The sequence below is a fragment of the Orcinus orca genome, chromosome 4 (assembly GCF_937001465.1).
Source record: "Orcinus orca chromosome 4, mOrcOrc1.1, whole genome shotgun sequence".
NCBI lineage: Eukaryota > Metazoa > Chordata > Mammalia > Artiodactyla > Delphinidae > Orcinus > Orcinus orca.
In genome coordinates, this window is record NC_064562.1 from 38198710 (window position 1) to 38215649 (window position 16940).

At 37.3% G+C, this 16940-nt stretch overlaps 1 protein-coding gene across 15 annotated transcripts in view; it reads right to left on the reverse strand.

Annotated features, from left to right (window-relative positions):
* Window positions 1-16940, reverse strand: part of PTPN13 (protein tyrosine phosphatase non-receptor type 13) — a 235554-nt gene that overhangs the window by 96005 nt on the left and 122609 nt on the right. For 13 of the 15 annotated variants that reach the window (XR_004479207.2, XM_049709054.1, XM_033413401.2 and 10 more), the window contains 3 exons: window positions 8972-9067; window positions 8490-8583; window positions 2059-2281 (listed from right to left, as the gene is read on the reverse strand). Coding sequence is in view for 14 of the 15 variants with exons in the window: in XM_049709054.1 (XP_049565011.1) it covers window positions 2059-2281; window positions 8490-8583; window positions 8972-9067 (413 nt within the window). In the remaining variant the exon portion in view is untranslated. The remainder of the gene's footprint in view (window positions 1-2058; window positions 2282-8489; window positions 8584-8971; window positions 9068-16940) is intronic. The other 2 variants (XM_033413402.2, XM_033413399.2) reach the window with 1 other exon arrangement.

Sequence of the window (16940 nt, forward strand, 5' to 3'; positions counted from 1 at the left end):
TTAAGAGAAAACACTGTGTGGTCCTTCAACGACCAACAGTTCAAATTCTCTAGTCATTGATATAGCACGTCTCTGATGAAGAAAGCACACACTGACTGACTGAAAGGAAACACAGGTTTTTAGTGAGATGACACATAACAGTGGCATACTATAAAGGTAGAGACTCTCTAATGAGCCAAAGTTCTGCATTAGCTCTCTGAAACTATGATTTTAGAAAAAAATGTGTATATATGGTGCCTTTTATGCTTTATGTGGGCCTTTAATTACTGGAAGCCCATGCTATCCTGCCTATTGCTTAATTTTGACAAATGTATTGGTTATAATGATAAATTGATGAAGCCTTATTGAATTTCTTCCCTTTGGCTTGAAATAAATTCAGTTGTATTTTATTGGAATCTAATAACTTTAAAATTAGACACTGTCTGGGCTTCCCTGCTGGTGCAGTGGTTGAGAGTCCGCCTGCCGATGCAGGGGACACGGGTTCGTGCCCCGGTCCGGGAAGATCCCACATGCCGCGGAGTGGCTAGGCCCGTGAGCCATGGCTGCTGAGCCTGCGTGTCCAGAGCCTGTGCTCCGCAACGGGAGAGGCCACAATAGTGAGAGGCCCGCGTACCGCAAAAAAAAATACAAAAAATTAGACACTGTCTTAATAAATTACAACCCAATTCCACATTTTAAAAATTAGCATAATGAGACACAAAGTGGTTTAAAAATGTACATAAAGACATATTATTAGAAATTGAATTATTAGAAACTGAATCCAAGTCTTCTAATTTGTAGTTCAGTGTAATTTTCACCATGCAATACTGTTTCTTCTCCTTAGAAGACTATGAGGAAAATTTGAATTCTATCAATTTCAGGGTAGACAAATATGCTTTTAGGAAGATTCTTTGAAATAAGCAAGAAAACCCAAAACAGAATAAGATAATACACTTTCTTAGTGTAGGACTAAAAAGAAAAAAATCATTCTAGATTTTATCACTTTCCTAACATTTATTTTGCTTTTGAAGAATTATTTGTAAATGAACAATACAAATGAGATACTGCCTCATCTATCAAATTGGTGATAATAATAAAAAAAAGAATGATAATATCAGAGTCGGTAAGAATATGGTGAAAACAGACATGATCAGAGGAAACATAAATTGGAAGAAACTTTTAAAGGGCAATTTGACAATATGTATAAAATGTCTTAAAAGGTATTTGCCTTTGACTTGGCTATTCTACTTGGAGGAAGTTATCTGCAAAGATTTAGCTATAAGGATGTTCTATAGCAATTACAAATTAGAAACATTTTAAATGTCCAATAGCTGGAAACTGATTAAATAAATTATGGTACACAGTATGTTCACATAATGGAGTACTTTACAGCCCTTAACAATAGTATTATAAAAGTTGTAAAATGTTCATGATATTTTATATGAGAAAAGACTATGTTCATTTTGAGCTTATGCTTATAAAAATATAGAGGATATATATTGAAAGAAAAATAAAGCAACTAAACACATAAAAGAAAAATTCCCCACAGACACAAGATTTGTTCTTTCTTATCTTTGGATATTGTAATATGAAGATATGATGCTTGGAGATAATGCAGTCATCCTTTAACTATAAAGAGAATTACTGTCAAAATTCTGAGAATGGCAGAGCATAAAGATGGAATGCGCTTGATAGCATTCTTGAGCTTCTGAACCACCTCTGAACTCTCTATCTGATATTCTTGGTTTGTGGGATAAAAAATTTCTTAATATTAAAAAATAATCCGCCACAATACTGAATAAAGCCAGTTGACTTTAGGTTCATGAATATATTTTTAAAATATACAGTTAAGATACTCTAACTCCATCTAATGTTTTTTTAAAAATGAAATCATGAAAACAGCTAAATATTTATTTTAGTATCAACCAACAAGATATTTAACACCAATGGAAACTAATATGAGATTTCAATTTTAACTACAGGCAACCTATAGGATACCTATAGAATTTTTTAAAGTACTTTGTATAACATTACCCTATGAGGCCAAGTTTAGGTGCAGTAACCTGAGAATCAACTTACTCTTAGTTTTCTTTGGGTCATGGCTGTTTCTAGGGCCATTTCTCTTAAGGGATCCCTGGTGATGTCAAGCATGGAAGCTTTGAGTGTGTCTCCTGGATACAGGTTCAGTCGAGACTGTCTAAGGGCCATTCTGGCTTGCAGCTGCATCATTTCTTCTTCTTGCCGTTTTAGCATAATCTCTTGATTAATTAAGTTGCCTTCAAGGGGTGTTTCATATTGTCTGCTATATAGAAGAGAAAAGTAAGGGTTGGGAAGAAAACAATTACTTTAAGTCTAAACAAGAAAAAGTCATGTTAAGTAAGGTATCAAGAATGTAAACAAATTTTATTTTTTCATTTCAGAAGAACCATTGCAGTAATATTTGAGTCCTATTTTTAATATATTAATATAGTATGGTGTCCCACTTGTAGGTAGATCTACATCCTTCACCTCTTCTCTTAACATCCCAGCATCTTCTGAAAACTGCTTCCCCTGCAGTTCTCTCAGATTGGGGCTGTTTTATTCTCCTAATCTTGCACCAGTGGGCCGGGACATGCGATAGAGATTCCCCGTGATTTTTATTTCAGCTTCCAGATCATTACTAACCCGTCCTCCAAGAGCCCCCAGCTTCTCTGAAGTACATGCTATGAACTCACACCATCCACTGCTCTGCTTTGCTCTAGACATTGTCCTGTGGTCAACTCCCCCTTATTCATGAAAGATTTAAGTGGCTGACTCAGCGGTCTTCACCACTACTGCTGTCATTATTCGTGGTGGTGTGACAGAGATTGAAGAGTGCTCCAACACCCTGGCCTCCTCCACCTCAGCCAGCAATCTACGCCCATTGTTATGCTGGCTATTACCAATAACTGCACCACCTCTAAAATTTCCTATTTCTATCTTTCAATACCCTCTCTATCTAATCTCCTTATTTTTTCTAGCTTACTTCCTCTTACACTCCCCTTCAAATAATTCACCAACTCTATCAGGAATTGTAGTCCATTGACTCTACCACTTTCTCTCTATTAACCCTCTCTTGCTCTTACACTGCTTGAATTCTAAGGCCCATCATTAAAATCATTCCTTTGCATTCAACCTCAACTCTCATGAAACTGCAGAACCATGCTGACTGATCTCAGTGGGTTCTTAGTACTGCCTGGTGATTAATTTTCTTAGAGAACTATTTCATATTTTCATCCTTGTCTTTTCTTTTCAAAACTCCAATACTTTCTCCCTCGTCTCCTCTCAACTGATGAATTTTCCTCAGTTTTCTTGGTGAAATAAGGAGCAATCAGGAAGTAACTTCCTTATCCTTCTACCACTGAACTTTCCAAATCTATATCCGTATGTTCTGCTGTCCTTTTCTGTTACAACGGATGGATCTCCTGCACACTTATACAGGCGTCAAACCTACCGTGCATGGGATTCCAGACCTCTCCCCCACCCAAAGACTTTGCTCCTGCAATTACCCTCTCACATGCATCACTAGTCTCATGCACTAGGTTATTCTCATTAGCATACAAACATGCTACACTATTTTCTACTTAGAACAAAAAAATCCTCCTTTGGTTCCACACCCCCTTTCAGATTCTGTTTCATTTTTCTGCTGTCTTTTAGAGTAAATTTCTTCAAAACTGTCCTTTAAATTTTATCTCCATTTCATCTCCCACTCTCTCTTGGACTCAGACCAATAGTTTGAGTCCTTACCATTTCACCAAAACTAGTCACAAAAATGACTATCTTCTGTGTTACCAAAGCCAAAGGATAATTCTTAGTTTGCATCTTACTTGACCTCTAAGCATCATATAACATACAGCTGCTTAATCATTCCTCTTCTTAAACATCTGACTTCTGGGAAACCATGCTCTTTTTATTTTCCTTCTACTTCACTGGCTCCTCCCTCTCAGTCTCTTTTGCTGGATCCTCCTTCATTTCTAATCTCTTAATGTTAGACTGCAACAGTGCTCAGACCTCCAGAGTTTTCTAGTCTCCACAGTCTTCATACCTACCTGATCTCATGTAGTCACCTAGTCTTAATTATCTTATATTCCCATAACTCCAGGCTCTCCCATGAATTCTAATTCTACTCACCTGCCTAAGTGAGTGTTCTACTTGGATGTTAACATGCATCTTTAACCTTACATGTCTAAAACCAAATTCTTGATACTTTTTCCTTACGTGCAACCTTCTCTCAATCACTCACTGGTTGCTTAGGACACAACTTGGAGTTATTCTTGATTCCTCTTACAAATCCCACATCTGAATGACCAGCAAATCCTGCAGGGCACAACCCTGAAGAAATCTGTATTTGAATCTTCTTTACCACTAGCAACCTAATCTGTGCTGTATGTAGCTCAAATGGAGTACTGTAATTGCCTCCTAACTGGTGTTTTACTCCTGCAATCTGTTCTTCACAGAACAGATCAATTCCATTAAAATGTAAATTAGATCATGGCTCTCTATGCTCTCAACCATCCAATGGCTTCCCATTACACTTAGAATAACATCTGAAGTGCTCACCTTAGCTTTTGAGGTCTGATATGATTTGGGTCCTGGTTACCATCCACTCTGCCCTTCACTCATTCTGCTGCCTTCTGTGTTATGCTGCCCTTCCTGCTATTCCTCTAACATGGACATATCTCCCCTACCTCAGGGCCTCTGCTCTTGCTGTTCCTTTTGTCTGGAACTTTCTTCCCCCTGATATCTGCATGTTTTACTTCCTTGTTGCAAATAGTTTTCTTTTCAAATGTCGCCCCTTGGGAGAGGCCTCCTCTGATCACCCTACCCTATGAAAACTAGAATTTGGACATCACACACCTGTAGTTTCTAACCCTTTAGCCTGATTTATTTTTCTTCCAAGCACCATCACACTCTGATGGTGCATTACTTACTTGTTTTTTCAGTGGTTTACTGGCTATCCCTCAGCACTAGAAAATCTCTTTAGGGACTTCTTGATCTTGTTCATGACTCCATCTCCAGTACCTATAAGTACCCAGTACATGGCAGGTACTCAATAATCATTTGTTGCGCAAATGATTGAACATCATTTTATGGCTCACTCTCACTTAATGGGGTCAAGGAAAATGGTAAGAATTTGAATCTTTACATTTTAACTCACACCTGTCATTTTCATCAAATATATTAGCCTTCTTGTTCAAATTATTTTATACCTACTAACAGGTAGCAAAAAATGACTGATCATCACTTTATCTGGCCCAACACAATATCTGGTAGAAATTCCTATAAAGATTGAAATATTTGAGAGGCAAAAAACAAACAAACTAAACAGACAAAACAAACGAACAGGGACTTCCCTGGTGGCGCAGTGGTTAAGAATTCCCCTGCCAATGCAGGGGACACAGGTTCGAGCTCTGGTCCGGGAAGATCCCACACGCCGCAGAACTAGGCCCATGCACCACAACTACTGAGGCTGTGCTCTAGAGCCTGTGCTCCACAACAAGAGAAGCCACTGCAATGAGAAGCCCACACACCACAAGGAAGAGTGGTGCTCCCTTCCACCGCTCACTGCAACTAGAGAAAGCCCGCGTGCAGCAATGAAGACCCAATGAAGGAAGGAAGGAAGGAAGGGAGGGAAGGAGGGAGCGAGGGAGGAAGGAAGGAAGGAAGGAAGGAAGGAAGGAAGGAAAGAAAGAAAGAAAGAAAAAGAAAAACGAACAAAAAACTCAGAAAACCTAGATGATTTAGGAATGAATAAATAGGTTCTTTTGAGACAGAAAAAATGGTTACATCATTAAGCAGATAGGCACAGAAGCAGTTGGAATTGCACTATGTAAAAATTGTACTTCAAAAGTTAACACAGAAAAAAAACTTAGAGTTGCTCTTTGGAAAACAGCTTTGAATATCTTTTTTGGTCACTGAAAGACACTTTTGATAGCTCAAAATCCAAAAATTACTCATTCTTCTGGATCTGACTCATAATTTCCTGTTAATCTCCCCCCACCCACTATGATACAAATCAATAGCACTGTCTCGATCTGTTTTTCCATTTCATTCTAGCTAAAGAAATGGAAATTTTATAAAGAAGCAGGCAACATGTCTAAATACAGAACTATTTATAGATCTCACAAATATGTGACCTAAAGACAAACAGAACCTCCCGATTAAGTACCAGCATGTTAAGGATATTATCAGAAGCCTTTGTACACATACAGAAAACTCTGCACTTGAATAAGGAATCTGGACACTACTTTAGTTAATGTGTTTTTCCTTGCGCAGAAAGAAGAGATGGGGTACTCTAAAAGAAGTAGAGTTTAGCACCTTACATTAAATGTAATAAATACACAGACCTGACAATCTACTTCTCCTTGAAATATTTTTTTTCACCTATAACTTTATCTAATACAGATGTTAAGAACACTATGTTGTGTTTTTTACCCTCTTAAAGTGTGAAATAAAAGGTAGCTTATCACTAAATTACGATTTGATGAGCTAAGGCCTCAATGTTAATGTTTCCTAAAATTAAACCGGAAACAGTCAAAACTAAGATTCTTTTACAATGCTGACGCTTTTAGGTACCTTATCAAGAAAACTGAAATAAGACTCACAAAATGGTTCAATTTTGTTTGGAGGAATATGTATTTTAAATGACTAGCAAACTGAGTATAAAATCAATCAATCAGATTGGGAGTTTGGGATTGACATGCACTCACTGCTATATTTAAAATGGATAACCAACAAGGACCTACTGTAAAGAAAAAAACAGAAAAAAAATCAATCGATCAACACATAATCCCAACAATTCTTCCAGTTGTTATCTTTACTCCTATTTCTGATTAAGTTAAAAGGGCATCATGTTAACTATTTATAAGTTTTCTCCAAATTACATATATAGAGAAGAGTGACTTCCTCAATTCAACACAGAGCTTAGTGCAATTCAACATTTGCTTCATATGGCTGGTCATCCCAAAACAGTTTTGCTTCTTTAACAAAATTATGTAATATCAAGCATAGATCTGTCTTTGTCTCTTACCTCTTTGGTCAAAATTACCAAAATAGTAATCACAAATACTATTACCAAAATGGGGTCATAAAAACAGAAAATGCTATTATGCAAAGATCATACCACTTTAGGTAAATGAATACTTATTAGAGCTTTCCTCAAAGAAAGTATCACAGACTTTTTTTTTTTAAGATTTTTTTTTGATGTGGACCATTTTTAAAGTCTTTATTGAATTTGTTACAATGTTGCTTCTATTTTATGTTTATGTTTATGTTATGGAGGTTTTCTGGCCTCCAGGCATGTGGGATCTTAGCTCCCCAACCAGGGATTGAACCTGTACCCCCTGTGTTGGAAGGTGAAGTCTTAACCATTGGACTGCCAGGGAAGTCCCTCAGACTATTTTAAAAGGAACAAGAGGGAAGAGAAAAACACACAAGTTTCATAAAAACTGGAATATTAAGGAATAATTTTAGTGCAATGTAATTACTTGGAGTCTAAACCCTGGATAAATTGTCTGCTTTAATCACATGGCTAGGGTTACCTGGTCTATTAATAGTTTACAGGTATGAAACAGTGTCTGCCAGAATTAATCAACTAAGGGGCAAGTTTTTGTTAATTTTCAAATGATTCTTTTGTATATAATGGCACTTGAACTAAATGAACTGATATCAAATTTAAGAGGATTCCTGTCATTTGGGAGTAAATTTGGAAGCAACCTCTTGTTCTCTAATATCACATTATGAATTTCAAATTAATGCGTAACATTAATAACATGCTTCTGTTCACGTAAGGAACCTGTACACACCTGCAAAAGATACACATTAATATATTCACTACTGATTTGACACTTTTCAGTTCAAACAAAGTAAATCAATCCATGCCTATAATACCACCATTCTAACCCTAGCACAAGAATAATACACACCTTATAAGAAACCTGAGTATTTCAGTATGAAAATGAACTCTAAACAGCCCGAACTGGGCTTTAAAAAATACAAGATGACCTCTTTTAAGCCAGGAAAGATGTAGTGAAAAATTAACTTTTTACATAATAGGTTATTCAGTAGTAACCTATTAATTATTCATTCAACAAATAATACTCACTGAAAGCCTGCTTGTTGAGCCCATTCAACCTCGAAAGAAGTATTATTCTCTTAGAAATCAAAGTTTACTATCTTCTCACAGATGTTTAATGCCGTGCCTTCAGAACTTCCTTACTGTTAATAAGTTATTTTATATTCATGTTAATTTAAAAATCAAGCACAAACTATAAATAATCAGGGCCAATTCTAAAAGATTCCAATAACTCAAACTACTGTAACATCTTTTACATAATTGAATGAATTTGCAAGAACTTAAAGAGGAGGAAAAGGAAAAGGAAAATGGAGAAAACAGGAAAAAGAATAATTTTTTAAAATTCTCCTTGATTCTAACAAAGAAAAAAAAAACACCAGCAACAGGAAATATATTATCATTTTTTCATATTACATACCTTGGTCTCTGTGACTGGCCTTGACTTGGGGTTTCATCTACCCCTGGGAGACCACTGTTGGACTCAAATCTCTTTGACACTTCACTTTTTCTCACTAATTGTGAATGAAACAAAAATAGTACAAGTGAGAAAAATATCAAGTAATCTTATTTAAAACTCAAGCATTCAGCAGACACATAAGATAATTTTTACAAATCATATTCATGTAATCAAATTAGTGACATAATGTCAATAAACTCTTTAAAGGTGTCATGTTATTTTGAAAACAATTATTTTCTCTACTATGAAAATGACTACACTGCTATTTGATGAAACTGCTATTAAGTTCCTATAATACTGTTAAAATGAGTAACTGGAAGTTTTTTATAATTAAAAAATTTTACATAGAATTATTCTTTTGACACCTTATATCTCAACACTACTGAAAGAGAAGAACAATCATGGTTTCTTAAGAACATTTTGCTTGTTCAGATCCCTCTCACCTTTTCTGAAGTCTGATTCAGAGGAAACAATAGATGGACTTTCACTGCAGGTACTAAAGATATCACTGTGGTAAGTTTTGTATCTTCGAATTGGTTCTGAAAGGATTAAAACATAAACATTAGAAAGCAAACTCATTAGCTGTTCCACACAAATCAAATAAGGCACTAAATTTATTCTTGTGAGACTAGAACATTTTTATACATTGCTTTAAATTTAATAATGGATAGGTGGTATTCAAAAATGTGACTACAGTTTTGAGGCAGTTTGGCATACGGGTTAAGAGCCTGGACTCTGAATCTAGATTTGCTAGGGTCCAGTACTTACCAGGTGCATGACTTTAGGAAGGTATTTAACCTTCCTGTGACTCTTCTTCAACTGAAAAGAGGGTATAATAGTGTGTGCATCTCATAGGGTTGTTGTGAGCATTAAATGAATTAATATATGCAGAGCTCTTAGAATACAGTGTATGCTACAGAAACATCATTCTTTGCACTAGGTGCTATGAGGATGGAAAATCCAAAGACACAGTCCCAAGTTCAAATAATTTAAAAAGCAGAAGTACAAAATACTTAAGACGGGACATGTGGGGACGGGGTGGGGGGCGGGGGGAGCTGTGTAGGGATGTACGGTGTGTGCTCTGTATCAGGGGGGCAGAACTCCACTAAAATCTAAATTCTACCTTCTAAATGTTTCTGACTCACCCCTCTTCTTTGTACTCATGATCACTATCATAGATGACTATTCAGCTCAAGCCTGGACTACTTCACGTGTCCTAGATTCCCCTCTCTGCAGTCTTGCTTTCTTGCTTGTCTCGTATTATAATGCACATTACAAAGAGTGAACTTTCCAGAAATGAAAATCTGAGCATAATACTGTATTTCTTAAACTTCTTCAAACTAGAGTTTTCAAGATACAGTTTAGTATCTCCTTAGCTTAGTATTCAAAGCCTTTCCATAAGGTGGTCCCTGACTACATTTATAGCAGTAGCTCTTCATATTCTGAAGTCATAGGTTCTTACTTGCTAGAATCAGATGAAAAGCACAGACCTCTCTTCTCTGCCTGCCCGCCCAAAGCACACTGAAATACACAAACATTGAAAAAGAACTTTAAAAACTCAATCCAGGTAGAACCCTTGTTCCAGGGCATCATCACCATCCACTTCTCCAAATTTTGCACTTGTGTTACTGAATTTACAGATAACCAAAAGCATATAAACTTTTAGATTCTCTCCTGAAAGATACTTTCCCTGCTAGAAATGCCTTTCTTCCCCTTTTCTTTTGAATACTTTTTCTTTTTCCTTTAAGAGAAGCCTTAAAGGAAAAAAATCTTTCATGTCCACAAAAGCTTTCATGACCAACTCAAGGCTGAGTTAGATATTGCTTCTTGTGCTTTCATATTGCCTTATGCTTAAAAAATTGTGACTCTTCCACTGCCTAATATTGATATTTCCTTCTCTACTTGTTTGTTTCCTCTACCAAAATTATAAACTCTGACAAAAAGGACTGTGCCTTTTTCAGATATACCTCTAGTGTCTAGCAAGTGTCTGATGCATAGCAAGCACAAAATAAATATTTTCTGAGTAAATATGAATGAATGAATGAAAAGATGAATATATGTGATACACAAAGGTCACTGATGACCTTTAAGAGGACTATTTCCATTGCACAGACAGGTGAGAGACCAAATCAGACTAAATGATAGTAAATTGAGAAAAGGAGTAACACTATTCTTTCAAGAAGTTTGAGGGTTTGAGAAAGAAAAAAGATTTAAAAAAATAAACTAAATGAGACTAGATGAGTTATTAGGGTCTTTTTGGAAGAGTGAAATGTGAGGATGTTTTTAGGCAGTGGATAATAAATCTGTAGATTGGAGGAGATTGCAAATGATAGTGGGGAAAACTGATGGAAAAATGTGAAGGAACCAGGAGGAGGAGATGGGAAAAAACCAACATACATGGGATGGTTAATTTAGCAGGGAGGAAGAACCTTTCCTTCTTAAGAGAAAGAAATAATGAACAAAGGAAAGAGTGAAAAAACAGAGGGAATCCCAAGATACTCATCAGAAATTTGCCATACTCCTGGTAATAAAAGTAAATCACGGGCCTCCCTGGTGGCGCAGTGGTTGAGAGTCCGCCTGCCGATGCAGGGGACACGGGTTCGTGCCCCGGTTTGGGAGGATCCCACATGCCACAGAGCGGCTGGGCCCGTGAGCCATGGCCGCTGAGCCTGCGCGTCCAGAGCCTGTGCTCCACAACGGGAGAGGCCACAACAGTGAGAGGCCTGCGTACCGCAAAAAAAAAAAAAAAGTAAATCACTTCCTGAGAAGAGTAAAGAAATTCTGCTGTGAAAAAGTGTTGAGTCAGAAAAAAAAAAAACAAAAAAAAACCATGAAAGCTTTTATGTTACAGTGAGAGTTTAGATTAGGCTAGAATGCATGAATTTTATTGGAACCAATCAGAATGGTTTTGTGGCTTTTTCTAGGCACTAGAGAAAGCAGACCATGGGAAATACCTAGAACTGAGGAGTGATATGGGATTCATGGTAGCAGATAATCAAGGTATGTGAGGGTTTCTTTTTTACTAGTTTGCAAACTTGAGGACGGGTACTTCACAAAATGAATTATTCCCTTGTGCTAGGAGGTGTTTAACAGAGATTGTTAAAAGAAAAAGAGATGAATAAATGAATGAAATAGTTAAATGGCACCACAGAAACCAGGCTGGAAACCAGGATGGAAATGATGGGCTGGAAAAATTGGGAGCTCATGCTGAGGCAAAGGATAGGAGTAATACTGGGAAGAGTTGAAGGATAAATGACTGGCCATGGACTTGATGGAGAGGAAGTTGTGTATTGTTCTTATAACAATGTTTACCAGGAGAAGCATGCACAATATAGAAGACTCCTACTTTGTCCAGTTTTGTATACAGTGAACGTAAGTATCAAATAATACTATAATTAATAAAAAGAGTTTTGGAATTGAAAATCCAAGTATGTACCAAAACTTTAAAAAAAATGATTCCATTCTACCACAGGGAAGTCTCATGGTAAAATAAGTGATTAAAAAAAAATTCCTCTCTGGGACTTCCCTGGTGCCACAGCCTGCCAATGCAGGGGACACGGGTTTGAGCCCTGGTCCGGGAATATCCCACATGCCACGGAGCAACTAAGCCTGTGCGCCACAACTACTGAGCCTGCTCTCTACAGCCCGTGAGCCACAACTACTGACCTCACACGCCACAACTACTGAGGCCTGCGTGCCACAACTACTGAGCCCATGTGCCTAGAGCCTGTGCTTTGCAACAAGAGAAGCCACCGCAATGAGAAGCCTGTGCACTGCAGTGAAGAGTAGCCCCCGCTCTCTGCAACTAGAGAAAAGCTCAAGTGCAGCAACAAAGACCCGACGTAGCCAAAAAAAAAAAATGTGGGCTTCCCTGGTGGCACAGTAGTTAAGAACCCACCTGCCAATGCAGGGCACACAGGTTCGAGCCCTGGTCTGGGAAGACCCCACATGCCACAGAGCAACTAAGCCCGTGAGCCACAACTACTGAGCCTGCACTCTAGAGCCCGCGAGCCACAACTACTGAAGCCCACATGCATAGAGCCCATGCTCCACAACAAGAGAAGCCACCGCAATGAGAAGACTGTGCACTGAAACAAAGAGTGGCCCCCGCTCGCCATGACTAAAGAAAAGCCTATGCACAGCAACAAAGACCCAACGCAGCCAAAAGTAAAAATAAAACATAAAATAAAAATGCATAAAAAAAATTCCTCTGTTTTAAGATGAACGTGATTTGAAAGGATTGTAGAAGATGTCAAACAACAGTTTTATCTAATTTATTTATTAGTTTTATCTAATTTAAATGTAATGAACATAGTTAAATGGTTATGTAGGAAGAACTGCTATCTTCAAGGGGCACCAAAGAACTTTTTGTTTTATTGTACAGAACCTCCACGTTAAAGTTTTGAGGAATCTTCCCAACGTAACTTGACCAAATGACAAACCTGGCATTGTAACCTACAGGACAGTAAAACCAACAAGGCCAAGGGAAAGACCCAAATGTATGGAGGCAATATGGTTTTACCTCACAATGAAAAGTAGGAAGTTGCAACAAACCTATTCAGTGGACAGAGGAGAGAACTTCAGTCACTTGGATGTTAAGCCTGCAATAACAATTTCACACCCCATATTAATTGAATTTACTGCTTCATAACTATTTCTGCAAAGTGGCTATATGAGAGTAAATAAATTTTAATTTCCATTCTCTGGTGGTGCTTTATAATTATTCTTACATTATTTCATAGCGTCCACGTTCCCTGTCTTTTGCTCACCTATGTTTTGTTTCCTATACTCTGACAACACTAGTAAACTTTTTTCAATCCTTGAGTTCCTCTGTAAGACAAATTAATGTAACTTTGACAAACTCTTCTTAAAAATATAACACCAGGACTTCCCTCGTGGCACAGTGGTTGAGAATCCACCTGCCATGCAGGGGACATGGGTTCGAGCCCTGGTCTGGGAAGATCCCACATGCTGTGGAGCAACTAAGCCTGTGCGTCACAACTACTGAGCCTGTGCTCTAGAGCCTGCAAGCTACAACTACTGAGCCCACGTGCCACAACTACTGAGCCCACGTGCCACAACTACTGAAGCCTGCACGCCTAGAGCCCATGCTCCACAAGAAGAGAAACCACCCGCAATGAGAAGCCCGCGCACCACAATGAAGAGTAGCCCCCGCTCACCGCAACTAGAGAAAGCCTGTGTGCAGCAATGAAGACCCAACACAGCCTAAATAAACAAATAAATAAATTTACACACACAAAAATATATATAACAATAAATCATCTTCCCGTGATGAACTACTGGTCTGTAAATGTTCTCAGTACCACACCCGGGGGGAGGGAGGACATTGCCTTATGATGCTTTACCGCTTCAGAGTAATAGGGCACAAAAACTCTGGAAACACAAACTAGATGACTAGCTTAGCAGGACAATTAAGGGGCAGGAAGAACTTTTCCCTTCTAAGGCTGGGGTAGGGGTGGGGTGTTTATGTTAATTAAAGTGGTAGGAATCTTTTGTGAGCTTCTTGTATTCCGAAATGCATCTTTAAAAAAAAAAAACGCTGTTAACCATGTTCCTTTCACTTAATGGCATGGCAGATATAACCAGCGTCGAGTTCCCAGGCAATATTTACTACACAGTCATGGTTATAAAAAGGTTAGAATCAGATTAAAGTTCTCAGCCAAAATTTACTACTCAGTTCTGCTTACAAGAAAGGTTAGCCCTTATAAGCTTTCCATTTCTGAATTAAATAATAAATGTAACAGTTTCAGGAATTACTATAAAATTACATGTCCTTTACCAAGAGAATCTGCATTGGTGTATAATAGAGGCATATTTTCCATGCTGACAGATAGAAACACTTCTTGGCTTTCTGATGACCTACACAAAAGGCACCCAGTAGACATTAACTAGATAGGTAGTAGCTTTCTTCCTCTGTTCTGGTCTGCAAAAGAAGGGTAATCCCTAATTTTCCACAAGGTGTCCTACCGTTATTGATGAGTTTTTTTGGAGGATCCAGACAACAGATATGTTTTCTATCTATATTTAAATGTATAATATTAGCACTTTAGATTTGGTCCAGATCCCACAAATGTGGTATTAACTGAGTGATTAAAAACACACACACAACTTTTTATTATGAAAACTTCTAAACAGACACAAAAACAGAGAGTACAAGTCCTCATATGTACCCATCTCCCCGCATCAACAAAACCTAGTGATTGTTATTTTAATTAGAAAGTGTTATTTTTTTTAAAACAAAGAGATGCTTTTAAGTATTTATAGAATATTACAAAGTTTCCTGAATGCCAAAATTTTTGGATCATGTGCAATGGACCTATTAAGAATGTTCAAATACACATTTTATAAAATACACATGTGGCTACTTTCATTGCAATGTTAAAACTGCAATGGCAAAATTTTAAGCTGTCACCATTACAACTGGAGAGCTGAATTTATTTGCCTTTTGTGGGATAAAATTAGACTGAGTATCTAATTAGTTGGTTTGCAAATTTCTTTTCTCAGCTAGTAAATATTTAAATGAAACCTACATTGTGTAAATCAGTGTACTAGAGTTCATTTAGGATCATGAATATTCCTCATTTCGCTAGATGATTTTCTTCTCTTTGACTTCCTATATGTATTTAGTTTTCAGACATGGAAAATAAAGTTGTAGTTAACAATCTTAGCATAGAAATAATAATGAGTGCAAAAGAAAAAATGGGAGAATAAAATTAGCCTGAATACATGTTACCAAAAAAGCAGTACGTCAAATTGAGTGTGTGAATATATGTATGTAAAACACACAAAACACATAGGAATACAGTCTCTCCAAAAAACATTTTGTAGAATAGTGGTGAGAGAATGAGAAGAATAGGGACTAGAGAATAATGGCTTAAAGAATTAACATCTGGATAGAAGTCTAGTTATAGAGATTCTGTAATCATACATACTCTGACAATTAAAGATATATTTGAATTTCTAGTATTACTTTACTATAATTAAGAGTGTACTATTTTTTTGGTCAGATTACAAGGTATAAAAATCTGACAGGACTTCCCTGGTGGCGCAGTGGTTAAGAATCTGCCTGCCAATGCAGGGGACACGGGTTTGAGCTCTGATCTGGGAAGATCCCACATGTCGTGAAGCAACTAAGCCCGTGCACCTGTGCACCACAACTACTGAGCCTGTGCTCTAGAGCCTGCGAGCCACAACTACCGAGCCCCCGCATCACAACTACTGAGGCTCGCGCACCTAGAGCCCGTGCTCTGCAACAAGAGAAGGCACCTCAATGAGAAGCCCGTGCACTGCAATGAAGAGTAGCCACTGCTCACCACAGCTAGAGAAAGCCCAGGCGCAGCAATGAAGACCCAATGCAGCCAAAAAAAAAAAGAAAAAAAACCACAACTGACAAATATTTTATTATTCTTTAACTGTAAGCTGATCCTCTAAACTGCAGCTCTAACATGGTATTGACTCCACATTTATATAGCAACATTAAAAGGCAGCTTTTCAATAGGCTAGTGTTTTGTCATAAATTCTTGACAACTGAGAGTCATAATTTCCACCAACACTTAACACACTTAACACTTTAACCATATGAAGCTGTGGCATGTGGTCATGAACACTATACTTTTAATGGTTAGGGAATTATGAAGACTTGCATGATATTCTGAGCTTATATAGAGCTATTTTAGATGAAAAGTTCACATCTACAACCTTCACATTAAAATGTATCTAAGCTAGTGCAAACTGTAATCTAAAAACACGTTTTACAAGTGACACATATTCAAGCTCAGACACGTAACACGAAGGAACTGAGACTCAGGCAATTGCAACATCAGGAATTAAATAACCACTTTTAGCTTGGCATTTCTTTACCTTTAATACATGACCCAAATTACAGATAAACGTTTCAAAGAGAAATGCACTAAAATGACGGGTTTTATAGTTCAGAACTATAAAAAAATATTTAAAACCCTGCATTTTATAGTTATAGGTCCTAACAAATAAAATATTTCAACCTTCAAATAAAGCAGAGAAACAAAAGTAATAACATTATGTATTCATGTATGAAGTGTTTTCCTCTATGCTTTCTTTTGAGGGGGTTAATTTCTGGAGATTAGAGATGGTACCTTGTTTATGATCACTAGAGTCCACTGTATTCTATATTACACCATGCTGCATGATACATGAATAGAATATATTCTAAAATCCTTTGAGAGCTAGGCGTGATCAACAGAATTTTTAACAAAGAGAAACAGAACACATGCAAGTATGAATATATATAAATGAGGAAAGGTATATGGAGAAATACTCTGTGAAATATAAATTACTTTATAGATGTAAAATTTGTGCAGAGTAGGAATGCAACAAGAGTGAACAGTTCCTCTATGATGGTCTTGTGTAATG